This window comes from Pelodiscus sinensis, chromosome 11, assembly GCF_052426305.1.
Source record: "Pelodiscus sinensis isolate ZL-2025 chromosome 11, ASM5242630v1, whole genome shotgun sequence".
In the NCBI taxonomy this organism is placed as follows: Eukaryota; Metazoa; Chordata; order Testudines; family Trionychidae; genus Pelodiscus; species Pelodiscus sinensis.
The window spans coordinates 11955455-11980904 of NC_143062.1; the positions used below are offsets into that span (position 1 = coordinate 11955455).

At 42.9% G+C, this 25450-nt stretch overlaps 1 protein-coding gene across 3 annotated transcripts in view; it reads right to left on the reverse strand.

Moving 5' to 3' along the window:
• Positions 1-23442, reverse strand: part of RFT1 (RFT1 glycolipid translocator homolog) — a 32442-nt gene extending 9000 nt beyond the window's left edge. For 2 of the 3 annotated variants that reach the window (XM_075939364.2, XM_089781077.1), the window contains exons 1-11: positions 23279-23442; positions 21664-21749; positions 20441-20557; positions 17366-17555; positions 16985-17086; positions 15098-15232; positions 10346-10424; positions 8469-8519; positions 7522-7652; positions 5175-5319; positions 1052-1157 (exon numbers count right to left, since the gene is read on the reverse strand). In XM_075939364.2, the coding sequence (XP_075795479.2) occupies positions 1052-1157; positions 5175-5319; positions 7522-7652; positions 8469-8519; positions 10346-10424; positions 15098-15232; positions 16985-17086; positions 17366-17555; positions 20441-20557; positions 21664-21749; positions 23279-23341 (1205 nt within the window). In that variant the 5' untranslated portion in view covers positions 23342-23442. The remainder of the gene's footprint in view (positions 1-1051; positions 1158-5174; positions 5320-7521; positions 7653-8468; positions 8520-10345; positions 10425-15097; positions 15233-16984; positions 17087-17365; positions 17556-20440; positions 20558-21663; positions 21750-23278) is intronic. The other variant, XM_075939365.2, reaches the window with a different exon arrangement.
• Positions 23443-25450: the final 2008 nt, after the last annotated feature.

Consider the following 25450-nt stretch of genomic DNA (forward strand, 5'->3'; position numbering starts at 1 on the left):
CAGCACCACAGAGGAGGTGCTAGGCAGAATCAGCTTTTAAGCTGGCGTCTCCAGAACCAGCTTCTGTTCCCCCCACCCTTGCTGCCTCTCATAGAGGCAGTGGGGAAGGGAAGGGGGACTAGTCAACTACTCTCTTACATAAGACATACAGTGAAAGCGATGTATCCGGCACTCGGTTAACCAGAAATTTTTGTAAACTGGCATTGCCTTCAGTCACAATACCGACGTTTCTTTAGGAGCACGCATCTTCAGGTGCACACACTTGACTCCTGGCTGCCCAGCCGGCTGTTGCAGGGCTTCTGGCAGCCAGTACTGCCAGCTTACATCATCAGTAAGCACCTCCTTCCCCTTTAGCCTGCCTTGAGCTGCAAGGAGTCGGATCGGGTAGGGGGCAGGGACGGAGCAATATGCTTTGTTATCAGTCACATTCATTTAACTGGCAATCCCCATTTCCCATGGGTGCTGAATAGCAAAGCTTTCACTGTACTATTAAAGCAATATACTTTATAATAAAAATATTGATATTATTGATAATTACTTTTAAAACTACTCAATGGACACAAGTACAGAAACTAAGGTTTAGCATTTTTTTCATATTTTGACCAGATGTGTATTCTGTGTACATAATGTTAAAACTTCTATGTGCCAGGATTATCCACCAAATCTATATTTAGCCTGTTTTTAAGCTTTCACCTCAAAGGGAGGATTGCTGGCTGCAAAGTGTAAATCAAGTCACTTACTGAAAGAACCTATATGGATTTAGATATGTAATCTTAGGAACCAGAGTCTGAACATTTTGACCATATTTATATTAGTTAAGAATGAATTACTGCTTTAGAATTGGCATGGAAGATATAAACCTCAAAACTGAAGCGTAAGTGGTAAAACAAGAGTATGTAAAAAGGAATCAATTTCCAGTGTTTTTCTTCCCCTACGACCCTTGATCCCTCCCTCTAGGTACAGATGCACTGTAGACTGACAGAATCACACCTGCAATAAATTTGTTAACACTTTAGGGGTTGCTTACAGATCCATACATCTTTTTGCTTACCTGTCTACCTCTTCTTTGCACATAGAGGCAAATGTAAAACATTCTGTTACTCCATTTACAGCAAGAAGTAGGACATATAAAGAATAGCAGCGCAGGAGACCTGGACCTAAAGAGCAATAAGACAATAAATGAACCAACATGCCTATAACGCCTCTGAACATACTTCTCATAGACCAATTCTACAAACCATTACAGATACTTTAAAATTCAATCTGCAGTCTAAATCACACAGGCACGTTCCTATCCATACTATTATGAGACCATAAGCAGACTGAACAAAAAGCCAAGGACACCACTTGTAACTCGGACCTTTTCTTTCCCCATGGCCAAAAGTATATTTTAATAGAAGAGATTTATTTAATAAGGATGAAAGCTTGTTACATCCAGCATTGTCTTTTGTAAGGTCTGAGCCCAATCCTCAAGAACAGAAAGCAAGGGAGAATATACAGTCAACCCAGAACATATTGTCATAAGAAACAGACAGTAAAACAGTACTAAACTACAAGTTATATGCATATTTTATGGCACAGATAATTTATAAATGAGTTAAAAATTCTACACCTAGCTTTGGAAGTTTAAAAATTCACATGGGAGTATTTTAAAAGACATTAAAGATGAGAAAATTACAAAATGGCAGCAAACACTTCAATTTGCTCTGGTAGCAAAAAAATGAATGTTGACAAATGAACTCATCTCCCAGGACTTAATTAATCAGGAAGATTATTACACTATGCACTCTCCCTCTGTATCAAGTCCTTAGCACATGGAAGAGGAAATATTCAACTATGAAGATGCACATGGAGGCAATCAGAATCAGACTACAAGCACTCAAGAAAGTAAGAAAATTTAATAATTTAAAACAACTAATGTATACTCAAGGAAAATCAGAGTGGATACAAGTGCCAGTGTGTTATGTTTAGGATCCAATTTTGTGACTATACTTGAGAATGACTAAAGGAGCGAATAGTTCTCCTGAATTGAACAAGCTTGGCCCATAAATACAGTTAATGTTTGACAGATTGGGCCCACAGAGAGTAACACCTTTTTTTCATTTTCCCTTTACTAACTCCTTACATTTTACAGGGGGAAATAGCATAGCAAGTGATACAATCGAGGGGACAGAAAACATTCCCTTGATAAAGTGGGCTAATTGCTGCTATTCTAGGAAGTGTGTGTCCTGAAGGTCAAGGGTGTTCCTAGTGGGAAGGGTCGGTCTGGTACTGTCTGGGAGCCTTGGACAGAAGCAGGGTTAGTGCTTAAGCAGCCACCACTCGGTGGCTAGGAGCCCATGAAGACATGTTGGGATTGGTACCAGGCTTGAGACTAGTCCAGCATCAAGGACCTAGATTCCCTCAGGGATCAACTTCTCCTGGAGAAGTTGTGTCCAGTGGATCTGCGGTGGCCGGTGGCCAGAGATCAATGTCTTGCGCTTCGTGAGTGGTGCCACAACTGCAATCTGGACTGTAAGGCAGAGTGTGGTTGGTACCTGTAACAAGTCGACTGCTATGGGGAGGGGCCCCCACGTGAGGGGCCACACCATTCGCACAGGCTGGTGCAACGACAGTACCAAGGATTCATCCATCTTTGGTGTCGCTGTCCCTGTTCTTGGCGCGGGCATGTGTCTCCAAAGAGCTGGTTCTTATGCTGGAGAGTCATGCTGTGAGCCTCTGAGATGTGGTTCCCAGCCCAACAAATGTAGTCTAGTTAGCGGAGTTGGCTTGCCCCAGGTTGACTCCCAGCAGCGGCATGCCTCAAAGAGGTGCCTGGACTCTTCCCTCGACAGAGTCCGGTGCCATTGAGGTGGGGAGCCAGCTGAACCAAGCCTCAGTGGCAGGTACCGGCAGAGTCAGTATCACTTTCTTGGCCAACAGGGTCTCCGACGTGGAGGGCACCTGAATGTGACTCAGGGTCCAGCTCATAGCCTAGAAAAGAGACACAGAGCCGGGCCCAGTGAGCCCGAGGGGGACAGAGTGACATCTATGCTCATTCTTTGCTGTTTTCAGAAAGGGGTGAATGATCCCATACTGTCCTCTTTGGTTTCTTTGCCAGAAATGGAAAGTATCATAATACAGTAAAACTCCATTAGTCCGGCATCCAATGCTCCGGGACTCCTGATGGTCCGGCACCATCAGGAACCCGGAAGTGCTGGGGCAGCCGGACAGGCTTCCCCCATTCAGCTGCTGCTGAAACTGACCAGCAGCTGAATCGGGGAAGCCGGGAGCAGAGCAGCTGGGGTGCTGCCGGGTTGGTCTCGTACGCTGCCTCTCGGGGCTGCAGGACCAACCCGGCAGCACCCCAGCTGCTCTTGGCGATGCCTGGGGCAGAGCAGCTGGAGTGCTGCCGGGTTGGTCCCGCAGCGCCGAGGGGCGGCGCTACGGGACCAACCAGGCAGCACCCCAGCAGCTTTGCCCCAGGCGTCGGGATTCAGCTGCTGCTGAAACTGAACAGTAGCGTCAATTTCACCAGCAGGCTGAATCCGGACACCTGTGGCAGAGCAGCTGGGGTGCTGCGGGGTTGGTCTCATAGCGCCACCCCTCGGCGCTGCGGGACCAACCCAGAAGGACCCCAGCTGCTCTGCCCCCGGGGTCCCCAAGTCAGCCACTGCTGAAACAGATCAGCGGCTGATTCCAGGAAGCCCCGGGCAGAGCAGCTCTGCCCGGGGCTTCCTGGAATCAGCCGCTGATCTGTTTCAGCAGCGGCTGAATCGGGGACCCCTGGGGCAGAGCAGCTGGGGTCCTGCCGGGTTGGTCCCGCAGAGCCGTCCTTTGGCGCTGCGGGACCAACCCGGCAGCACTCCAGCTGCTCTGCCCCAGGCATCGCCAAGAGCAGCTGGGGTGCTGCCGTAGCGCCACCCCTCGGCGCTGCGGGACCAACCCGGCAGCACCCCAGATGCTCTATTGCAGGCATCCCCGATTCAGCTGTTGCTGAAACTGACAAGCAGCGGCTGAATCAGGGACACCTGGGGCAGAGCCGGACTATCGTAAGGGGGGGCTATGAGGGGTCTGGGGTGGCATCCCCTCCCACCCCACTCCAGACCCCTCATAGCCCCCCCTTCTGATAGTCCGGCATATCTGATAATCCGGCACCCCCTGGGTCCTAAAGGTGCCAGATTATCGGAAGTTTACTGTACTTTCATAATATTTTCTTCAGTCCTTGGCTCCTGCAATCATGTAATTAAGCAAGCATCTCAGTTTTCCACTTTCAAAAATCAGTAAGTTTGTACACTCATGGTTGCAAAAAACAGCTTGAAACATGACCCTAAAGACTTAGGAGCTGGAAGACAAAAAGAACCCTCAGCATCTTTTTGTAGGGATTGGGAAGGACTGACTCATGATTATTTATCTCTGGGGGTTGGTAATATTGCTTTATAACTAAATGCATATTATCTTTTAAACTGCCTTTCAACAATAGGAAAAAAATTATGTGATCACTAATTAAACTCTCTGGCAAATTAAAACTGAAGATAACCATTTATATGAAGAGGCTGAATACTAAAAACCAAAGTTTTGACTCAAGTAGACAAACTATCGCATAGGTCTCCATGGGAGCTAGATATGTGTCAAATGTGATATGAAATGAAGGAAACCAAAACCTCCCAACAACAGAATAATGGAAATCTACAGGTGCACTGATGAGCTGGACACACATAAAATTTTATATGAAATATACCTGTAACACCATGCACATAAAAATATTATTAGAAACATACCATTTAATCACTACATAATGCCCCCTACCAAAGTATTACTATGCAAAAAGAATAAAATTGAACTCTACAAAATGTTAACTTCAAATATGTCAAGTTCCACAGTGCTTCTGCACAATGGTCCATCTTCCATGGCAGTTCCCAGAAGCTACCTGGTTTGATATCAGTTCCCTAGAGCCATTACATTTTGAAGTTAGGTGTTTACTACTGAACAAACGGATGAAGCAGATTATCCAAATGAGGTCAGAGCGTGATACTGCAGACTGCAATGCAGAAATGCTGCAGGATTTTAAGGACTTCTGTTTCTCACGATCAAGTTAAACAAAGGTGCTTTTCCACTTATCACATAATTTGCCCTTGACTGACATAGGATTTGTTCAGAAAGTTTTCTAAAACTAGCAAAAAGTGATTAGTTACCTGATCCGGAACTCAACATTGAGCTTCCATAAATATCCAGAGCCAGTTGAGAATATGCGTAGCCAAAAACTGTAATGCTTAGGCCAACCAGAAGCACGAGTTTTAAAAGTGATTCTAACACTGCTGCAGCCATTGCAATGTCATCCTGGGAAAAGAATTTTATGATCTACATGAATAAGAAGCTTTAGAATTCTGCAGTTTATTTTAATGGACATTTTCACAAAGAATTACTTCAAAGCAATAGATAAATACTATTCTTTTTTGGAGAACTGGTAAAGTTTTCCTTAAGTTTTGAGTTATCCTTATACATTTTGTATGCACAAATATATTTCAGTCTGAACACACTTGTAATTTACCTAGTGTTTTCTGTGTTCACAGCTCTGTATTCTACATCAAGCCTGACAACCCACTGTTAAAGTAAGTGGATATAGTGGTAAACTGAAGGGTAAAATATTTTCCTAAGGCCACAGTAACTGAGTGGCAAAATCAAAGGCATGATTTTTACTGCTGTGCAGCAACACAGGATTTTCCAATCCAGAACAGTCTATTAATGCTAGTTTTCCATCTGTAACAGTGGCCTATCCTATATACGTGACTGAAATGTGAAAATTTATAACGCTGGCCTATTATGCAATGCAGAACATGAGAAAGTATCTATTTTACTCTTCACCAATCAACCAAAGCCTTGTAGCAAGAGATTTCACTAACCCTGTTGTATCGTGTAACAAGTATTGTTGAAAATAAAATACCCAAATAGATTATTTGTAAATTCCAGGAACTAAACTTTATATTTATTAAGTGCAGGTTGAAACTCTCAACTGTGATTCTCTGGTCTAGCAACATCCATGGTCCGGCACAGATGCTGCAGGAGCAGAGAGCTCCGGTGGAGGGTTAGCAGCAAAGGCCCCTGTGAGGCCGGCAGGGCAGCGAGGGTTGGGAGCTGCAGAGGTGATGGCTGGATGGGACAGAGAGCCGCACTGTGCAGCTGCCCAGCAGTCCCGGACCCCAGTGTACGGCTGCCCTGTGGTCCCGGAGCCCCAGTGCTCGGTGGCAGCTGTCCAGCAGGTCCCGGAGATGTGGCATGCAGCTGCCTGGCAGGTCCCAGAGCTGCAGCAGCAATGGTTGTTCAACGGGTTGGCAGGGCAATGGGGCCAGAAGGTGGGAAGGTGGCCAAGAATCCAGCTGGCCAGGACAAAGCAGTCAGTGGGTGGGGTTCAGAAATGACCTCTCTTGGTCTGGCAAAATCCCAAGGGTGCCAGACCAGGGAGGTCCAACCTGTATTCCTTACATAGGATTGTATCTGTAATTCACTTCCTGGAGTAATCCTCTTGTTCTATTGTTATTTACCTCCATGAAAAGGGAGTACAATGCAATTTTTACTATGCATTTCATAAACTCAAATAGTTAAATTCCCACCTGATTCTTCTCCTTTCAAAATTAAAAAAAAAATCATGTTTTAATGGAGTAAATGTCAGTACAACTAGAGTATCTGCTCTGTTCCATATATTTTCCAAGCATTGCACAAAGTAAGTAGGAGCATTCATTTCAGGTGGTATAGAATATTTTCATGTGTGTGAGAATTAACCTATATTAAGAGAACCTATGCTATGTGAAAATGCATTGGGTGAGGTTTACGTAAAATTATTTTGCTGTCTATTAACACTGAAGCTAACATTCTGGGAAATTCCATGCTATGGAGTTTTGTTCCCCTTATACATTTTTTACTGAAGAGAAAAGAGTGATCATATTGGGCCAAACTAATGATCCATCTATCCCAGTATCCTGTCTTCTCATAATGGCCAATGTCAGATGCTTCTAAAGGAATGAAGAGAGAAGGACAATTATTGAGTGATTCATCCCGTCATCCAGTTCCAGCTTCTGGGGCTTCATTTCTATCCATTGATGGACCTACCCCCATAGTCTTATCTAATTCCTTTTTAAACCCATGTATACTCTTGCACTTCACAACATCCCTTGGCAATGAGTTTCACAGCTTGATAGAGCATTGTGCGCAGAAAGACTTACGTTTTAAACCTGCTGCCTATTAATTTCATCAGCTGACCCCCTTGTTCTTGTGTTAAGTGTAGAGGTAAACAACACTTAGTCTTCCTTTTCTCCATCTCATTCATGATTTTATACTCTTCCTTAATCATTTCTTTTCTAAACTGAAGTGTCCGGGTCTTTTTCCATCTTTCTTTATATGGAAGCTGTTCCATATCCATAATAAATATTGAAGGAAAACTTACCACTGTAGAAATTGGTAGATTTTTTATTATTAGTTCTTTATTCATCTTAAAACATAGTTCTATAGCATATATTTACAAATTTAGAATTACACTCAACCTACTTGTTTCTGTAGCTTTACAGCTGTCCCTCTTTCCAGCACTTTAGCAAAGAAAATGTAAAAACTCTCCTCTACTGGCAAAAAGATAAGTCTAGGTACCAGAGAACCAAGGTTATTCACTATGTCATACACACCTTAAACAAAATAAAGAAACAGTATATTAACTTTTATAAAATACTGTCAGCTTCCTAGATCTAGATCATTAAAAGTTATGTGCATGTAAACTTTTCTTGAGATGACATTTCTGGTGAATGGTCATTTAAAAAAAGCTCCTTGTCTCACAATATATAGAAGAACACTTTTTAAAGAAGTAATATTCCTATCCAAAGGGATTTTGGACCTAAACATATTGACAGCAGTAAGCCACTGGAACAACAAATCTCAATTTTGGATAGACAGAAAAGTTTAAACAAGATTTAATTTATGTGTAACTGCCCCTCATATTACATTGACATTAGCAGAGGATCACTGTAGGAAAAACTTGCTAAGATCAGCTGATACTGTAGAACAAATGTTGTTTCGCTTAACGGGTATGATATGAGGACTTTAATAAACTTAAGGAAAGGGGAACAGCCATCTTCAAATGCAAGGCTCTTTTTTGTTCACATTCAAAAAGAGATCTGAAGGCAGCAAAAGCCCCAAAAGAAGGCAAAGACAGCTTTAAAAATGCTAATCAAGATACATTATAAAATATGTAATGTTCTAGACTTTTCAAATACTATGGGGAAAATTACAGTCTTTGGTCAAGATCAATCGATTGCGTTCTCTCTCTCGATAGATATAGTGCAATTCCTCAATTCCTTTTATGATTAAGTCAAGAAGGCTTTCAGATAATCTCTAAAATTTCAAAGTACCTTTTCAACATGGTATCTTAATTTCAAAGTTTATGTGAAAGCATTAGTTTTTACATAACAAATTTGTTTTACCACTTGGTAATACACCATGCTTACCTTGGTCTCCAAAATTTAGCACATTCAAAAAAGTCATCACATATCGTTCACCTATAAATTAAAAACAAGGACATTAAAAACTAACAATTAACGTTACTATTTAGGTCCTTTTCCAGTTTTTATTCATACATTTCTAGCAGGCAATGTAGTGAGGAGGATTTTTCACCTTTTCTTTTGGCTTGAAGTATAGCTACTATTTGCACCCTTGATTTGACATGAAGTGAAGTGAAGTCAACTGGAGTTGAAGAGATGAGCAACTCTGGCCCAAAGTGTTGAACTGGACAGCCAGAAACAGAAACAACAAATCTGTGGCCACTTTAAGAACATTTTGTCCTCACTGATCAGTAAAGAAACATAACTTCTCTTGAATTAAATCTATCATGTCTACTGCATCCCAGAAATCATCAGCAGTGTAACTAATATAAAACTTCCAAAATGGATCAAACATGACACAGATTTCTCAAGCATTAGATCAACCTTAATTTCCAGTCATCCATTAGTCTTTTAAGATTCGCTTCCTCTTGTCAATGCAGCAGATGCTGGACACTCATATACTATGGTAGATGTTAATGTTTATACTAATGCTTGACCTACGGGTGAAGGGTCTGATCCTGAGTTAAGCTAGGACCCAGGCTTCAAGCCCTATTGATCTACAGTGTTGATGGAGCCAAAATGGTCTTGTGCTCTGAATCCTGGTCTACACTAGGGGATAAGTTTGAATTAAGATATGCAACTTCAGCTATGTTAATTGCGTAGCTGAAGTCGAAGTATCTTAACTCGAATTTTGGCTCTGTGCACACTGCGGGAAGTCAAAGGGGAAGACTCTCCCTTCACCTGCCCTTACTTCCCATAGAATCAGGACTATCAGCATCAACGGGAGTGCCCTCTCAGTTTGAATTAGCCTGTCTTCACAAGAGCTGCTAATTTGAACCCCAGAAGATCAACTGCAGCTGCTTCAATCCTATCTGTAGTGTAAACACAGCCTGATCAGCAAGTTATTCATTTTTAAACACCACCTTTGTGACAGGTTTGGACACCGAGATCGCCTTGAGATTTTCACCTGATGGGCTGATCATACCACTGAGCCCACCCACCTACCTTCTGGGGCACCGCAGAGTTGGGGTCATACCCCAAGGCACAGCAACACAGGCATGGAAAGCAGCTCCGCTCTGGGAAAGCTCAGTCACAGGGACTTGACATGGCACCCGGGTGCACAGCCCCAATGGGACCAGAACCCCAGATAAATCCACCTTACTCTGTATAAAAGTTTTATACAGAGCAAGCTCATAAATTGTTCACTCCCTTTATTAACAAAAGAGAGAGATGCACAGCTATTGTCCCCATCAGGTAACAGTTATTTACACTGGGTTTAATAACAAGCACAAGTGATTATTAAAAATAAAAAGTAGCATTTAAGTGGTTGCAAATGATAACAGGCAGATCAAAGTCAGTCACTAGGCAAAAATACACCAACTAAGCTTAATGCTCTAAGAAACTTGTTACATGCAATTTCTTACCATAACAGTAGTTTTAATTATCTTTTCTTACAAACTAAGCATCCTACTAGCTTGGGCTCGATCCTTCCCACTGTTCAGTTTTAAATGTCTCTAGTAGCCATCTTGGTGGTAAGCAGGAAGTGTCTTGGTGTCTGACCTCTACCAACTCCCCCTATAGTTTGACTCCCTGCCTATAAATAGATTTTGCCCATGGCAGCAATCCTTTGTGTTCAGCTTCAACTCTTTCCCCTACCCCAAGGAGAAGTACCACATCTAAAATGGGTTCCAGCATCAGGTGACCTGCCCACATGTCTTGGCAGGACCAACCATATTCTTTGCTTACAATCCTGGACAGGTACAAAAAGTGCACATCACACTCACCCTCGGTCAACATCTGTTTCAAGAATGATTGTTTAAAGAAACTCCAAGTCAACTTAGCTTCTTTCCAGTCAATCACATTCTGCAAGAAAGACATAAGTATTGTGATTTAACCATTGACAATGCATTTTGAGAATCTGAATTGCAAGGTGACACATGAATACATTGTTCTGATAATCAAGGCCACCTCCATCTACTCTAACCCCCTGTACTAACCTGGAAAACTCTCAGTTATTGCCACTAATGACTAATCTAAAATATTCCTGAACACAAGGGTAGACCTAATTACTGCAAGCTGACAGATCAACATCTGTGTTCATGGCATTGCACCGCACAGAAACAAAATGAACAAGAATAGTTGAAAGATTCTTCTTCGCACAGCACAAGAAGGGACCGAGCAATATATTGCAGCTGATTCCCTTGATACACACTAAGAACAGATGCAACATAATAGTCCAGGGATGGGCAATAATTTTTTAATGCAGAGCACTTCACAAATTTTGCAAGTGGCCACAGGCCAAGCTAGAAGGGGTGGGTCCTCGGGTGGAAGGGGCAGTGTGAAGAGCTACCCTACCAGGAGCTTTGCTGGGCCTGGGGTCCCTGCCCCCTGACCAATGGAAGGGAACCTGGAGCAGATGGGAGGACCAGCAGGCGAGCCCTTTAAATAGAAGTAGTTGAAAGGGCTCGTGTCTCTGGCTCCCTAGCAATGCGCTAGAGTGTTTTAAGTATTTCTATTTAAGTGTTTCTATTTAAAGAGCTGGCACCTTCCCTGCACCTGTTGAGCAATGCATTATCTAGCAGATGCAGGGAACACAAGAGCCCTTTAAATAGAAACAGCTGAAAGGGCATGCAGCTCCCAGCGCCTCTAGTGTATTGTTAGGGAGAAAGAGAAGTGAGCCCTTTCAATTGTTTCTATTTAAAGGGCTTGCACCTTCCCTGTGGCTGCTAGGCAAGGCGCAGAAGGCGTGAACCCTTTAAATAGCAGTAGTTAGAAGGGCTCGCGCCCCTTTCCTGCTCTGAGACAACACATTAGGGGGTGTGGCCTGGAACTGCCTCACAGGCCAAGTCAAAGCCCTAGGCAGGCCGGATTTGGCCCACTAAGAGGCTTTGCCCATCCCTGTAATAGTCTATAGTATACTGTCCACAAAAGAGATTTTTCTCTACACCATCACTATTACTCTGCTAACCCTCTACCATGAGGCCTGCTGAAACATTAAGAAGAATCAGCTTTCTTTCTGTTTTCTGTTGCTTTTGAATTGAATGCCAGTCCTGAGCAGATTGAGGAAGTTGTTCTCAATGAAGTCTGCCTTGGATATGACTGGAAAAGGCTGAAAAGAGGGAGGGCGCAGTGCAGCTGTAGGGGCAGTAGTAGGCATGGAGAAAGTGAGCTGATGACTATGCTTCCCATATTTAGAAACAAGTTCTACATCCAATTGGAACAAATGCAACTGCTCCAAGTCCAAGGAAGCAAAATATTAATATTTAATGCTCCTCTAGTTAAGAAGGGGTTGCCTAGTGCAGTAATAGTGAACAATGAACCATTTAATATATTGAGATTTGTGGCAAATCAACCCTGGTTAACTTAATCATAGCCAAAGGACAAGTTGGAACAAAGATTCCCACTCTGAGCTCTTGTGTTTACAAAGCAGACAAACTCTGATTTGGCCCCCTTTTGCTTAACTGTAAATGTATTTCTTAAAATTGTGGTATTTAATTTTGAGATGAGAAACACCATTTCTGTTAATAACAATTAGTTGTCCTGTGGTACCTTAGGGTACGTCTACACTGCATCCCTAGTTTGGACTAGGGATGCAAATGGAGACGACCAAAGTAGTTAATGAAGTGGGGATTTAAATATCCCGCGCTTCATTAACATGATCTCGCCGGCGCACTAGTTCGAATCACAGCTGATTTGAACCAGGAAGTGTGTGCCGGGACGCGTTAGTTTGGACTAAAGCCCTTAGTCCGAACGTTACTCCTCAAAAAATGTATTAAGCCCTGAATACATTTGCAGGGCTTAAACCAAAAAATGAGGAGTCCCGGCGTGCACTTCCTGGTTCAAATCAGCTGTGAGTCGAACTAGTGCGCCGGCGAGATCATGTTAATGAAGCGCGGGATATTTAAATCCCCACTTCATTAACTACTCCGGTCGTCTCCATTTGCATCCCTAGCCCGAACTGGGGATGCAGTGTAGACGTACCCTTAGAGACTAACAAATATATTAGGTCATGAGCTTTCATAGGTAAAACCCACTTCATATGAGTTGAAAGAGATATTACAGAATCCAGGGTATATACAACAGCAAAAGAATCTACCTGTGAACTGAAGGACAAGTGTTAATTAAGCTAATTAAGTCAGGCTGGATGTGTAGATTAGAAATATAGTGAATGAGACAATATCTTTTATTGGACCAACTTCTCTTCTGTTGGTGAAAGAGTCAAGCTTTTGAGCTTACACAGAGCTCTTTTCAGTCCAAAGCTGAACAGAAATTGGTCCCATAAAAGATATGATCTCATCCACCTTGTCTCTCAAATATCCAGGGAACAACACAGCTACAGTGTTCTATATTGTTTATGAGCACTTTCTTAGTAATAACAGATTTAGCTGTCCCTTATAGCTCATCAAGTGAGGTAGCATGAAATGGTTTGTAATAATTGTGACTGACATAAAAAAAATGTAGTTAGCGTCTATAGCTTACACTATGGCTTAGATGTACTGGCAGTACCATTTTAGGCTAAAAGTTAATGGGTGTTATTTCACATTCCATTGACTTCTTGAATACATTTGCAGGGCTTGAACCAAAAAAGGCTTTGTACAAAAATTCTGTTACAAATTTCTGCAACTGAAGTTATAACATCCTTAAAGAGATGGCCTTGTTTCAAAGTAAAATAGTTTCTAGTTATTAAAAATGAATTTCAAACATACAGAAACGTTTACTTATGATTCTTCATAAATTCAAATTAAAAAGACATATGGTAAAGACTTCTTAAGTTCTCTAGTCCGTTCCCCCCAGTAGTAATGCAAGTTTTTCCCTACCTTATACTTTGATCAGTCTAATTGTAAAATGTAAGTATCTCACTAATCAGATTTTTCTATTTTACAACATTCTAGAATGCATCAACTCAGACGCTGTCAGCAGTATTGATAATGCATGTATTGTTGCTACTAGTGAAGTTGTGTCTGACTCAGTAGTGTTTCTGGTTACCTACTACAGTACATAAAAACTGCCAATATTAATAATAGGAAAATTCTCTTATTTGCAGAGGAACAGCAAGTAGCAATGCCAATAGCATCAGCAGTGCAGATCTGTAATAAACAACCATCATTACTTTACTGTGTATCTAAACAGGTGCCTTTAGCTTAGTAGTTTTCAATCCACTTGTGGCCTTAGTAAATAGTTGGGCTATCAATTGACCTGCATTAACGCAATTAACACAGGACAGGATGAATGCGTTATAAAAATTAACGTGTTAATTGCAGGACTTAATGTTGCACTGCCCCTTTGAAGTGCCGGAGTGGCAGCACAGTATTAAGGCCTGTGAGTATCACGTTCATTTTTTTAATGCGTTAATCCTGTCCTGTGTTAATTGCAGGCGTTAACGCAGGTCAATTGACAGCCCAACTATTTACTAAGGCCACAAGTGGATTGAAAACGACCAAAACGGCACTTCAAAGGGGCCGTGCAAGCGGAGCCAAGGATCAGCTGGGGACTGACCCCCGGCTCCGCTATTGAAAAGCACGCAGAGCCGGGGATCAGCTGTGCGGCGGCTGCCCCTCGGCATTTCAAAGCACCATGGAGTCCGGGGTCAGCTGGGGACCCCCAGCTGGTCCTGGGCTCCACACAGCATTTCAGTGGAACTCAAGATCAGCTGAGGAGTCCCCAGCTGACCCTGGGCTCCATAAGGCATGCAGCGCAGCATGGAGCCCGGGGTCAGTGGGGGACTCTGAGGCTCCATGAGGGCACTGTGGCTTTCAAATTCACAAGAGCCCCCACTGGGGACTCTTGTACATTTCAAAGCAAGAACCCACATGCAGCCCAGAGTCAGCGGGACTTCCCGCTGGCCCTGAGCTGCACGCGGAGGTCCACATTCCTCCTCCGAAATGTACAAGAGCCTATATATTTCAAAGGAGGAATGCGGAAGGGCCTATTGACTAGTCGAGTAGTCAATGGAAATTCCATCTACTACTCAACTAGTCAATTAACTGCAATTTAACATCCTTATTTTGGACAGGAGCTCAGGGAGAGGGGACTCAGCAGTCTCTGCACACTTACACCTCCCTGCTGATATACGCGAAAGAGCAGCAGTGCTGCCTCACATAAAAATGACCATTGAGTCTGCAGCAGGTAAACCAGCATGGCAGGCAGGTGAACATCAAGGAGGAGACAGGATGAGAGGGTGGAAAAAACCTGCAGCAGCCAGAATTAATTACATCAGTTTGGGAGGAGACTCAGCAAGCAGTTTTATGAGAGGCAACACCATCGCCACTTGAAATTGCTGCTCCAACATGCCACTGCTGAATGTTACAAGCTGAAACAAGCAGAAAACTAGCGTGTACGGATGCCCACTTCTGCCTCCCTACTGTTGGGAAAATTGGGATTCTTGCTCAACTGTTTCCTCTGCAGGGAGGCTACATCCTGCAAAATTACACTTAAGGTGGGTGTTGCTCAAGTAGATTCTCATTCAGCAAAACCAACTGAAATTCCCCCATGCATGAAAGACTGCAATATTACAAACATTAAGCTCTGTCATATACCTGGCCTTCAGTCAAGCTGGGTAACAGGTCTGTCATTTTAGAAACTGGAAATGATTCCTTTGTTGCTTCAGGAGAGCCCAAAAACTTCATGAAATATATTACATAGCACAGCACCAGAATACTGGTGTACAAAAGCTGAAAGAAAAGATATAAACTATCAACATCATCAATATAAACTACATATTTAGAACTATGAACTAGTATTTCTAGCTAAACAATAATTGAATAAAATACAGCACAATTATTCTAACATGTCAAATGTCTGGGTGAAGGAACAGCGAACAAATATTCTAAACCAAATGACTACTATCAATAATAATCTTAACGCACAAAAATCTCATAACTTTTTTTTAAATTAGCACTTTTTAGCATTACTAGCCCCAATCTGTGTCACTCTACCTTACGATTGGTTGTGCTTACATTACAATAAAACAGGGATAGGGAACCTACAGCCCACAGGCTCTACCTGGTGGGAGAGGGAAGGAAGCAGCTCTGAGCTGGGAATGGCAGTGCAGGGAACTTTTGTCCCCCTGTGCTGACTTACAGGCTCCACCCCTGTTGCTACCATTGGCGGAGAATCACAGCCAGTGAGAGTGACAGGGGGTGGTGCCTGCCAGTGTAAGATAGCATGGAGGCACCCGCAGTCCCTCCCTCCTCGGTAGCTATGCCAGGTAGGAGCTCCAATCACCTGTCCCCCTCCGCCCCCCCGCACCCTCCTCCCATCCGGACCTCTTCCACACCCCATCCTGTCCAGACCCCACGACCCATCCCACTCTTGCTTCCACTCGTGCCCACACTCTGTTCCCCACCCCTCTCCTGCACCCTATCACCTGCCAGACCCTGCATCCTCATCCCCAGCAGCTTCCTCCCAAAAACTGAATCCCTTCTTTTTAACCTCTCCCCAGAGCCCAGGAGGAGCCTACAAAAATCTACTAGCCCAGGCCCTTCAGAAGAGTTAATCCAGCCCTGGGGTGAAGCCCTGAGCCTTGTCACAGTGCTAGAGTGAGAGGGGAACCCTGGCACCTTGAACTGCATTAGTGAGGGGAGTGTCTTTTCTTTGCTGCTTATCATCTGGGGGCCACGTCCATGCAGGGTTTTTGTTTTGTTTTCTTTGCTTTTCATTTGTGTGTGGCCCCCAACTGATTACTCTGTGTGTCAGAGGCCCCCGACCCAGAAGAGATTCCTCACCACTGCAATGAAAGATTTACAGCATGGCTGTAACTGGTCAAATGATTCATGCTCGCAGGTCTCAGGCTGCAAGGCTAAAAAGTGCAGTGTAGATGTCTGGAGCCAAGGCTCTGAGACCCCACAAGTCTTTCACTGCAGTGTTTTCCTCTTGTGTTGTCCAAGTCATTTGTCCTACCTGGCAGATATCCAATTATAAAGCTTTAATTTATTTACAGACTTTAATTTAATGTACAGAATATTTTCTTTTATTGTGTTGTTCTGTGCCACAAGTACTTACATAGGGGAAAGAGGCTTATAAACTATTCAAACAGTTGAAATTTGCAGCCAAATTTATAGTTATCTTTTAAATGTATATATGTTGTACTTCACAAAACTGGGACACAGAGCCCAGGACAAGGTGGTCTGGTGGTGGGACTGGGAGTGCTGGGGAGGCAGGGGGAAGGGAAGGAAGGGCAGCGACTTGTGGCCCTAATTTGGATAATGTACATGCATACATTAAACATGTCATGTGTTTTCGCTAGCACTAAATTGATCAGTCACAATGCTAAGTCTGTAGCAGACATCTATATACAAGAACAGTATTCCGTACAATATTGCAAAAGCTTCTTCCTCTTACTTTCAGAATTAGTTAATGGCTAAGTCCAAGAGGCAGCAGCAGTGAATTACAAATATACAGACGAGAACAAAGAAAAAACTTACCTGAGCCAAAGAAAAAATGTAAAGCCCCCATTGTGGATATAGAACTACTAAAATAATTGTGAACACGCATTTTGAGATTACCGAAAGACTTTCAGCAATTACCTTAAAAAAGAGAAAAAAAAAACAGATTCACTACCAACTGCATGAGTCAGAAGACCTAAAGTGTACAAAAACAGCATAGTGACTTTTTCTGTGTATGTACATTTAAATACATATGCTAAATATTAAGTATTAGACATTCAAAGCCAAAGGTTTTTATCACACTAGTCTAACTTCATTCAGAGGTATATGGTTAAGTCCTCCAGTCATCTTTGGCTACCTCAATCAACACTTTATCTATCATTGCTCAGTACACGTAAGTATAGTGCTCACTTTACTAACCTTAAGCCTTACAAACAAATGTGCTTGTGCCAAAACCCAGAATGGTTCTCCTAGAAGTTCAACCACTGCAGAAAGACCAAATGCAACTACTCCAATCTGATAGTAGGGAACCACATTAGGATCAGGAACTTCAAGTAACCGTAGCCAGATCCAGCCCAGGAATAGTGACCAACACACCCCCAAAGGAACTCTTTAAATAAATAAATAAAGTCAAATAAGTTGTTTTTCTGTGTTACAGAGGTGCTTCTCTAAACAGGAAAAAAATTAAGTGATCACATATTGCAAGTAAAAGAGAAGGAAAACATGAAGTTTTTATTTTGCTATTTAAAACTAAAATATTCAAATAGATACTACAGGATGCAAGTATATATATTCCATTTTTTATGATTATATTTACATAAACATGTTAAACATTCTAAAAGAAAATGTTCAAAACAACCATTCAACCCACTTTTTAACTGCTCCAACCTCTCCCCCTCAAAAAAACCCCTCAAAAACTCAAACCTGCCCCTTGTTGCTGTTATTTTAAATAGCTCTTTTTAAAATTCTGTTCATCTCTTTTTACAGGCTTATCCAACTTAGACTCTGTCTACACCTGCAGCATTGAAGTGCTTCCACACTTAGTTTAATGTGACAGTGTGGTTACAGTGCCAGCACTAGGAGAAAGCTCTCCAAGCACTTTAGGAAAAAATCACCTCCACAAGGGGTGTAGCTCCCACCACTGGGAGGCTGTCTACACTGGCAAGTTACTGTGCCAGAAACTTGCTGTGCTCAGAGGGTGATTTTTCACCCTTCTGAGCAAGAAAGTGTCAGCATGGTAACTTGCCAGTATAGACAGGGAGCAGCTCCTGCCTGCAGGGTGCCCTAGCCCACCGCAGACAGAAGCTGTTCCAGAGGAAAGCAGCCTCTGTCTGCAGCAGGCCGAGCTGGAGCAAACCCCTGCCTGCAGCAGGCGGGAAGCTGCTCCAGCCCCCACCAGTTACCAGTTAACTAGGATGATGCTTACCGGTTAACCAGTTAACCTTTCACATCCCTACGTACAACCATGCAAGACTGAGCCTTCTTTCTGAAAAAGCAAGTCTTCAGTAAGACTAGAGAAAAAGACACTAAATCTTTTAATAAGTTACAATATACTAATGAATATTGCATTATCCTGCTAGTAAAATAAAAGTATAGAAATAGGAATTACGGTACAATTTATCTTGCCCTGTGATAACATGGACTGGAAACAAAGCCGTATTAAAAGCCCCTGAAACACACAGGCAAGTAGGAAAAACTGCTTTCTCTTAGGGTGTATCTACACAGCAAAGTTATTTTGGAATAACGGCCATTATTCCAAAATAAATATGCGAGCATCTACACAGCAATTCCATCATTTCAAAATAATTTTGAAATAATGGACGGCTTAATCCAACTTCTGGGAACTTCAAACTACGAAGAACACCACCTATTCCAAAATAGCTATTTCAAAATAAGGCATGTGTAAACATTCCACTTCTGCTATTTCGAAATAGCCCCTCACCAGTGCAATTTTAAGTTATTCCTTCTGGGGCTGTAAATCGAGATAGCACGTTTACATTAGGAAAGCCTGCCTCGGACTAATTTTGAGGCTTCCCTGCAGCGTAGACATGCCATTTCAAAATACGCTATTTCGGAATAACTATTCCGGAATAGCTTATTCTGAAATAACCATGTAGTGTAGACGTAGTCTTAGAGATTTAGTATTAACAATGTAAACCAAATTATAATTACCACGTTTACATTAGGAAAGCCTGCCTCGGACTAATTTTGAGGCTTCCCTGCAGCATAGACATGCCATTTCAAAATACGCTATTTCGGAATAACTATTCCGGAATAGCTTATTCTGAAATAACCATGTAGTGTAGACGTAGTCTTAGAGATTTAGTATTAACAATGTAAACCAAATTATAATTACCATCATAATTTCAATTATGGATGACTGCACTATTTATTTTATACAAATAGAGGCCTTTTTAGCTATGTGTTTTACCATATCTGAAAAAACAATCTGTAATTAAATTTAAGCGATATGGACAGTAACAATATTTTTACATCATTTAATACAACAGGGCCCTGATTGGCTGGCTTCAGCTACTAACACAATATAAGTTAAACAATAATAAAATTAATTAATTAATAAAAAGCTTATCTACAGCAGCACTTGGTTCACAACAAGCTGGAGGGCACACTACATGCTCATGTGGACATTACTAACACACACTAGCAATTCTTTAGTGTGCTTTAATCTACTTCCATTTCAAAGCAGGGCAAATAAAGTAAGGAACGCTAAGGAAGTGTCACGGAGTGTCAGCAAGGTCCACATGGACACTTAGTGCACAGTAGGTTTGTGCTGGCTAGATTCACACCTCATCTTGCCATAAACTAATAGTCTGTATAGACAAGCCTGAAGAATCTAAGTAATAAGAAACAACACACACTCCATTTTGGCTGCTAGGCATGTAGGCTAGGCTCCTACTTTTGCTTGAATCTTCCACATAAATTAAAACCTTCATTTTTTTTGGTTTTACTTCTCCACATGGGAAGAGGTTAAGCAAACACACGTGACAGATGTTAGGCACAGAGCTTAAGGCACTATGAGAAGGTGTTTAGGTAGAACAGTGATGAGCAATAAGAACCTCTACAGAGTTTAGGTCTAATACTTTTAGTTCTAACAACATATTCCTAAATAATCAAATTTTCCCTTGTGTGTATCTTGACTATGGAATTTACATCCCCAGTATAGCTCCAAAAGAAGCCAAGTCCATGGGTACTCATAGCACAGTATAAACATTACAACTTAACTCATACAGCACTTTTCATCAGTAGCTTTCAAAATCCTTTTAAAGAGGAGGTAAGAATCATTAACCCCATTTAATCTAATTCCTTGATTCTTTGTCCTGGGGCTGCAGCTGAGGAGATCATAACGTGCTACATAATGGAACAGTAATCTAGCTAGGTAAAGACATATTTTCATCTTTATAAGTACTCGGATATCTGAAGTGAATGCTTTTACACACAGATTGGAATTAATAAGAATCTTGAAAGGAAACTTACGCCAGCCACAAAAGATTAATAGTTTTGGTCCAATTTTGCTTTGTGCTGCCACTCAAACAAGCTCTACGAAATGCCTCTCTGGCTAAGAAAACAACTGTTGAATAAAGCAGTGTTAGCCTAAAGAAAGGGAATAAAAAGAGAAAGTGATTCCTATAGCACTTTAGCGAAGATGCTGCTTCTCCTGACAGTGTAGTTAATCCACTTCCCCAAGATGTTTACGGGAGAAGCTCTGTCCCATCAACATAGCACTGTGTACATGGGCGTTAGGTCAGTATCTCTAGGTCACTCAGCGATATGGATTTTTTACCCCCTGGACCGATGTAGTTATGCCAGTATAGGTCTGTAGTGTAGACCCAGCCTTAAACAGGTCTGAGACAGTACTGAGAATGATAAAACACTGAGTAAAAACATAAACTGCTTGGTAGAAAAACTTCTTCAGTTTCATTCTTTCAGGTACACAAAGCAATGTAAACATTCTACCTCACCCCAGCACAAAAGCAGATAAAGCTATGTTATGTAATTATCCATAAACATATGTGGAGCAAAACTTATTTCTAACAGAGGGTTGACCAACAGTGAGGGAAAATGTGGTGATACCATACATTTTAATATAGATGAGGAAAAGAAAATACAATTTCCCTAGCTGTGATATATTGTTAACATACAGTTTGCCTAGATGTGATATATAGTTAACCTACAGTTCTCCTGAAGGGCAGGAAAAGAATAAGGGTACAGCAGTGTTTTTCAAATGGATAATCCAATCTTAACCAGATAAGTTTTAAGCAAGTTGGGAGGAAAGGGAATATTTCACCTAACTGGTTTAAGATTTGTGTACCTATAAATATTGAATATTAAGAATCTATTAGATAGTTATTCATTTATAACTTCAAAACTGAACATTCTGGCTACTCTTATCACAAGATTACAGGCATATCATTGTATAGATCAAAATTCACACAGAACTCTTTCTAATATCACTGAAAATAGCTCTAAATATTTAACTTAGTCTGCTAGTCCATGAAGCAGAAAGTAAAATGGATAGAGAAATCCAAGGAGCAAACAGCATTAATATCAAAAAGTATTATAAATTAGATTTTAAAAGTCTGAAGTGTTACTAGTAATATTTACTTTTGACGCCCAGGTACTTATTTATATTTAGAAAAGGAACAATGTGACAAACTTCTATTTTGGAATCATCTACCATGAATTCTATTCTTCATTACCTTACATTCACAAGGCCAATAATTTCTTTCGATACATAGCGGAGAGTAAATGCATTTAAGCCAAAAGTAATCACTCGAAACAATATCTGTCAAGAAAACACACAGAATAAGTTGTATTAGTTGTTTTCACATACAGGCCAAGATCAATCTTAAAAAGCAACCAGATCCTGCACAGGTCCAAGCACCTTCTGAAAGGCACTGAATTCTTTCAACTCCCACTGAAATTGATGAGTATGTGCACTCAGCTAACACCAGGTGTCCAGTATCTCACAGGATTAAGCCCATGGACCAGGGCGACCCCTAGGAGGGTGCAGGACCCAGGACATAGGTGCCGAGTTTCTTCTTCTCCCCCCCTCAAACTCCGCCGAAGCCCCACCACCACTCCACTCCTTCCCACCAAAGCTCCACCCTACACCTGCCCTACCCCTTCCATGCCCAGTTCCACCCCCTACCAAGCACACTTTGCCCTCACTCCTCTTCCCTCCTCCCAATGCCTCCTGAGGCCGCAAAACAGCTGATCCACAACAGGCAGCAGGATAGTAGTAGGCAACCTGAAGCCCACGTGACCCATCATGTGCAGCCTGAGAGATATTTTATGTATCACTGCCCACATGCAGTGCTGGCAAATTCCACTATTTTCCATCTACGTAGGGTTTTTTCCCTAAAATGACATGCATGTGAACGGAGGTGCATGCTGACTGCACACAACATTGACCATGCCAGTCATAGGCTACATTGCCCATCACTAAACTAGGTGATAGCAGGGGGAGGTTCTGGCATGAAGGCTGCCAGTGGCTGCTCCAGCCCCAGAGCAGTCACCCAATTCCCTGTACCGTAAGGACGACTCTGCCACAGGCAACAATTTTTACTATTTGCTATCTAAATGAGTGGTTCTCAACCACCCCTATGTCAACTTATCTGCCCCACTGTTTTTCATTATAGAGGCTGTGACTCTCAATGGGGTCAAGGGTGGAGTTAAGGGCAGTGTCTGTGCAGGGCCGGCATTAAGAAGTGGCAACCAGGACAACTGCCTATGGCCTTACACAACAGGGAGCCTGTGAAGCTAAATTACAAGCTTTAGCCCCAGGTGGCAGGAATTGGGGCCCAGGCAGTGGGGTCAAGCCTTGGATTCCTCAAAGCGTCCAGTCACCTGGAAAGGCTGAGAACCACCAATTCCTAGCACTGATATACTGGAAACAACTCACAGTGCTCATCGGGAAAGGGGGGGATTACGTCTAGGGAAGAAACGCCCCGAGGGGCAATGGCACCTTGCATGCACTGGAAGCACAAACGGACTAAGGCGGGAAGCATTGCTCTGCTTCCCAGATGCGGCTTCTGAGGAAGAAGCCCCAGCAGGGGTGCGGCTCCGCTACCAAGAGCCTCGCCCCCCCCCCGAGCAGGGGCCAAGGTGCGAGCTGCTGGTGCCGGTGCTCTCCCGCCTGGGGCCGGGGGGGCCTGGCACTGCAGCAGGCCGGGCCCAGGGACACGGGACTGACGCTCCAGTGGCCGCAGGGGGCAGAGCGCGGCTCTGGGGGAGGCGGGGGCGCGAGGGCGGGACGCGGCGCGCGGGGGAGGCCGCGCTCAGCCGGACGGGCCTGGCGCGCGGCGCGGGTACCTGCAGCAGGGCGCTGGAGGAGGCCAGCCGCGCCGTCTCGCGCAGCACGTCCCGGGAGCCCATGGCGCGCGCGGCGGCCCCTCGCGGAGCGGGAAGCGGCGGGCGCGCTCCGATCCCGTCAGCCGGCCGGGGCGGGGCGTGGGGCTCTGCCCGCCCGCGGGCCAAGCCTGAGACCCCCCTCCCCGCCCTGCGTGAGGCGGGGCGAGCGGGCGCAGAACCGCCTCCCCGCGCGGGAGGGGCGACCTGGTCCATTACAATGGGCATACATGTGCTAGAATAAATGTAGACATCTGAGCATAAGAACGGCCGCACTGGCTCATACCAAAGGTCCGTCTAGCCCAGTATCCTGTCTTCCGGCAATGGCCAATGCCAGATGCCCCAGAGGCAGTGAACAGAACAGGGAATCTTCAGGCAATCCCTTTCCTGTCATCCATTCCCAGCCTCTGACAGAGGGCAGGGACACCGTTCCTACCCATCCTGGCTAATAGCCATTGATGGACCTCACCTCCACGAATTCGTCTAGTTCTTTCTTGAATCCTGTTAAAAGTCCTGGTCTTCGCAACCTCCTCTGCAGAGTTCCACAGGTTGACTGTGCACTGTATGAAGAAAAACTTCCTTTTGTTTATTTTAAACCTGTTACCTATTAATTTCATTTGGTGACCCCTAGTTCTTATGTTATGGGAACTAGCAAATAACTTTTCCTTATTCACTTTTTGCACCCCAATCATGATTTTATAGACTTCAAACATATCCCCCCGAGTCTTTTATTTTCTAAGCTGAAAAGTCCTAGTCTTTTTAAATCTCTCTTCTATAGGATGTGTTTCAAACCCCTAATCATTTTCGTTGCCTTTTTCTGAACCTTTTCCAATGCCAATATATATTTTTGAGATGAGGTGACCACATCTGTATGCAGTATTCAAGATGTGGGTGGACCATGGTTTTATATAGAGGCAATAAGATGTTCTCTATCTTAGGGTACGTCTATACTACAAGCCTCTTTTGAAAGAGGCTTTTTTGAAAGAATCTTTCGAAAAAGCCTCTTTTGAAAGAGAGCGTCTAGACTGCAACCTCTTCTTTTGAAAAAGTGAGCCGCTTTTTCAAAAGAGAGCACCCTGGCAGTCTGGATGCTCTCTTTCGAAAAAGCCCTGTTTGCACTCAAGAACGCCTTTTTTCGAAAGAGCACTTTTGAAAAAAGGCATTCTTCCTCGTGAAATGAGGAGTACCGCCGTCGAAAGAAAAGCCGCGTTTTTTCTATTTAATTTCAAAAGAATGCGGCTGTAGTCTAGACAGTTAGTTTGAAAAAACCCTGCAGCCTTATTCTCTATCCCTTTTCTAATGATTCCTAACATTCTGTTTGCTTTTTTGTCTGCCACTGCATATTGAGTGGATATTTTCAGAGAACTATCCACAATGTCTCCAAGACCTCTCTCTTGAGTAGTTGTAGCTAAATTAATCTCCATCATATTGTATGTATAGTTGGGATTATTTTTTCTACTGTGCATTACTTCACATTTACCAACAATAAATTTCATTTGCCATTTTATTGCCCAATCACTTAGTTTTGTGAGAGCTTTTTGAAGCTTGAGCAGTTTAGTATCATCTGCAAATTTTGCCATCTCGCTGTTTACCTCTTTCTCCAGATCATTTATAAATAGTTTGAATAGAATTGGTCCCAGTACAGTATTATGGACATCTCATAATATCATGCAAGCACAGTTTATTAAAACTACCTTATCTATTATCATTCTATTTCAAATATACATATATCATAATAGTTCTACTACATTTTTATATAGCTTCCTAAAACTCTAATTGATACTTCCTTATCTAACCATTACTGCCCTTCTCCTTACTCAGCCTAGTTGTCTTTTCATTACTTTCATGTGTTCCATTGTTTTTTACATTTGTCTTAATCTTACTTATTTACTTGTTGTGGCATTGGAGTTATTAGTTGGTTAGTCCTGTCCAGATAGTATTCTGTGATTCTATGACACTAGAACTGGAAAGGCCCTCAAGAGACCATCAAGTCCAATCCCCAGCCCACAAGCAGGACCAAGCAACATCCCTCAGAGATGTCTATCCAACCTGCTTTTACATATCTCCAGTAATGGAGATTCCACAATCTCTCTAGGCAATTTATTCCAGTGTTTAACAACCCTGACAGTTAGTAAG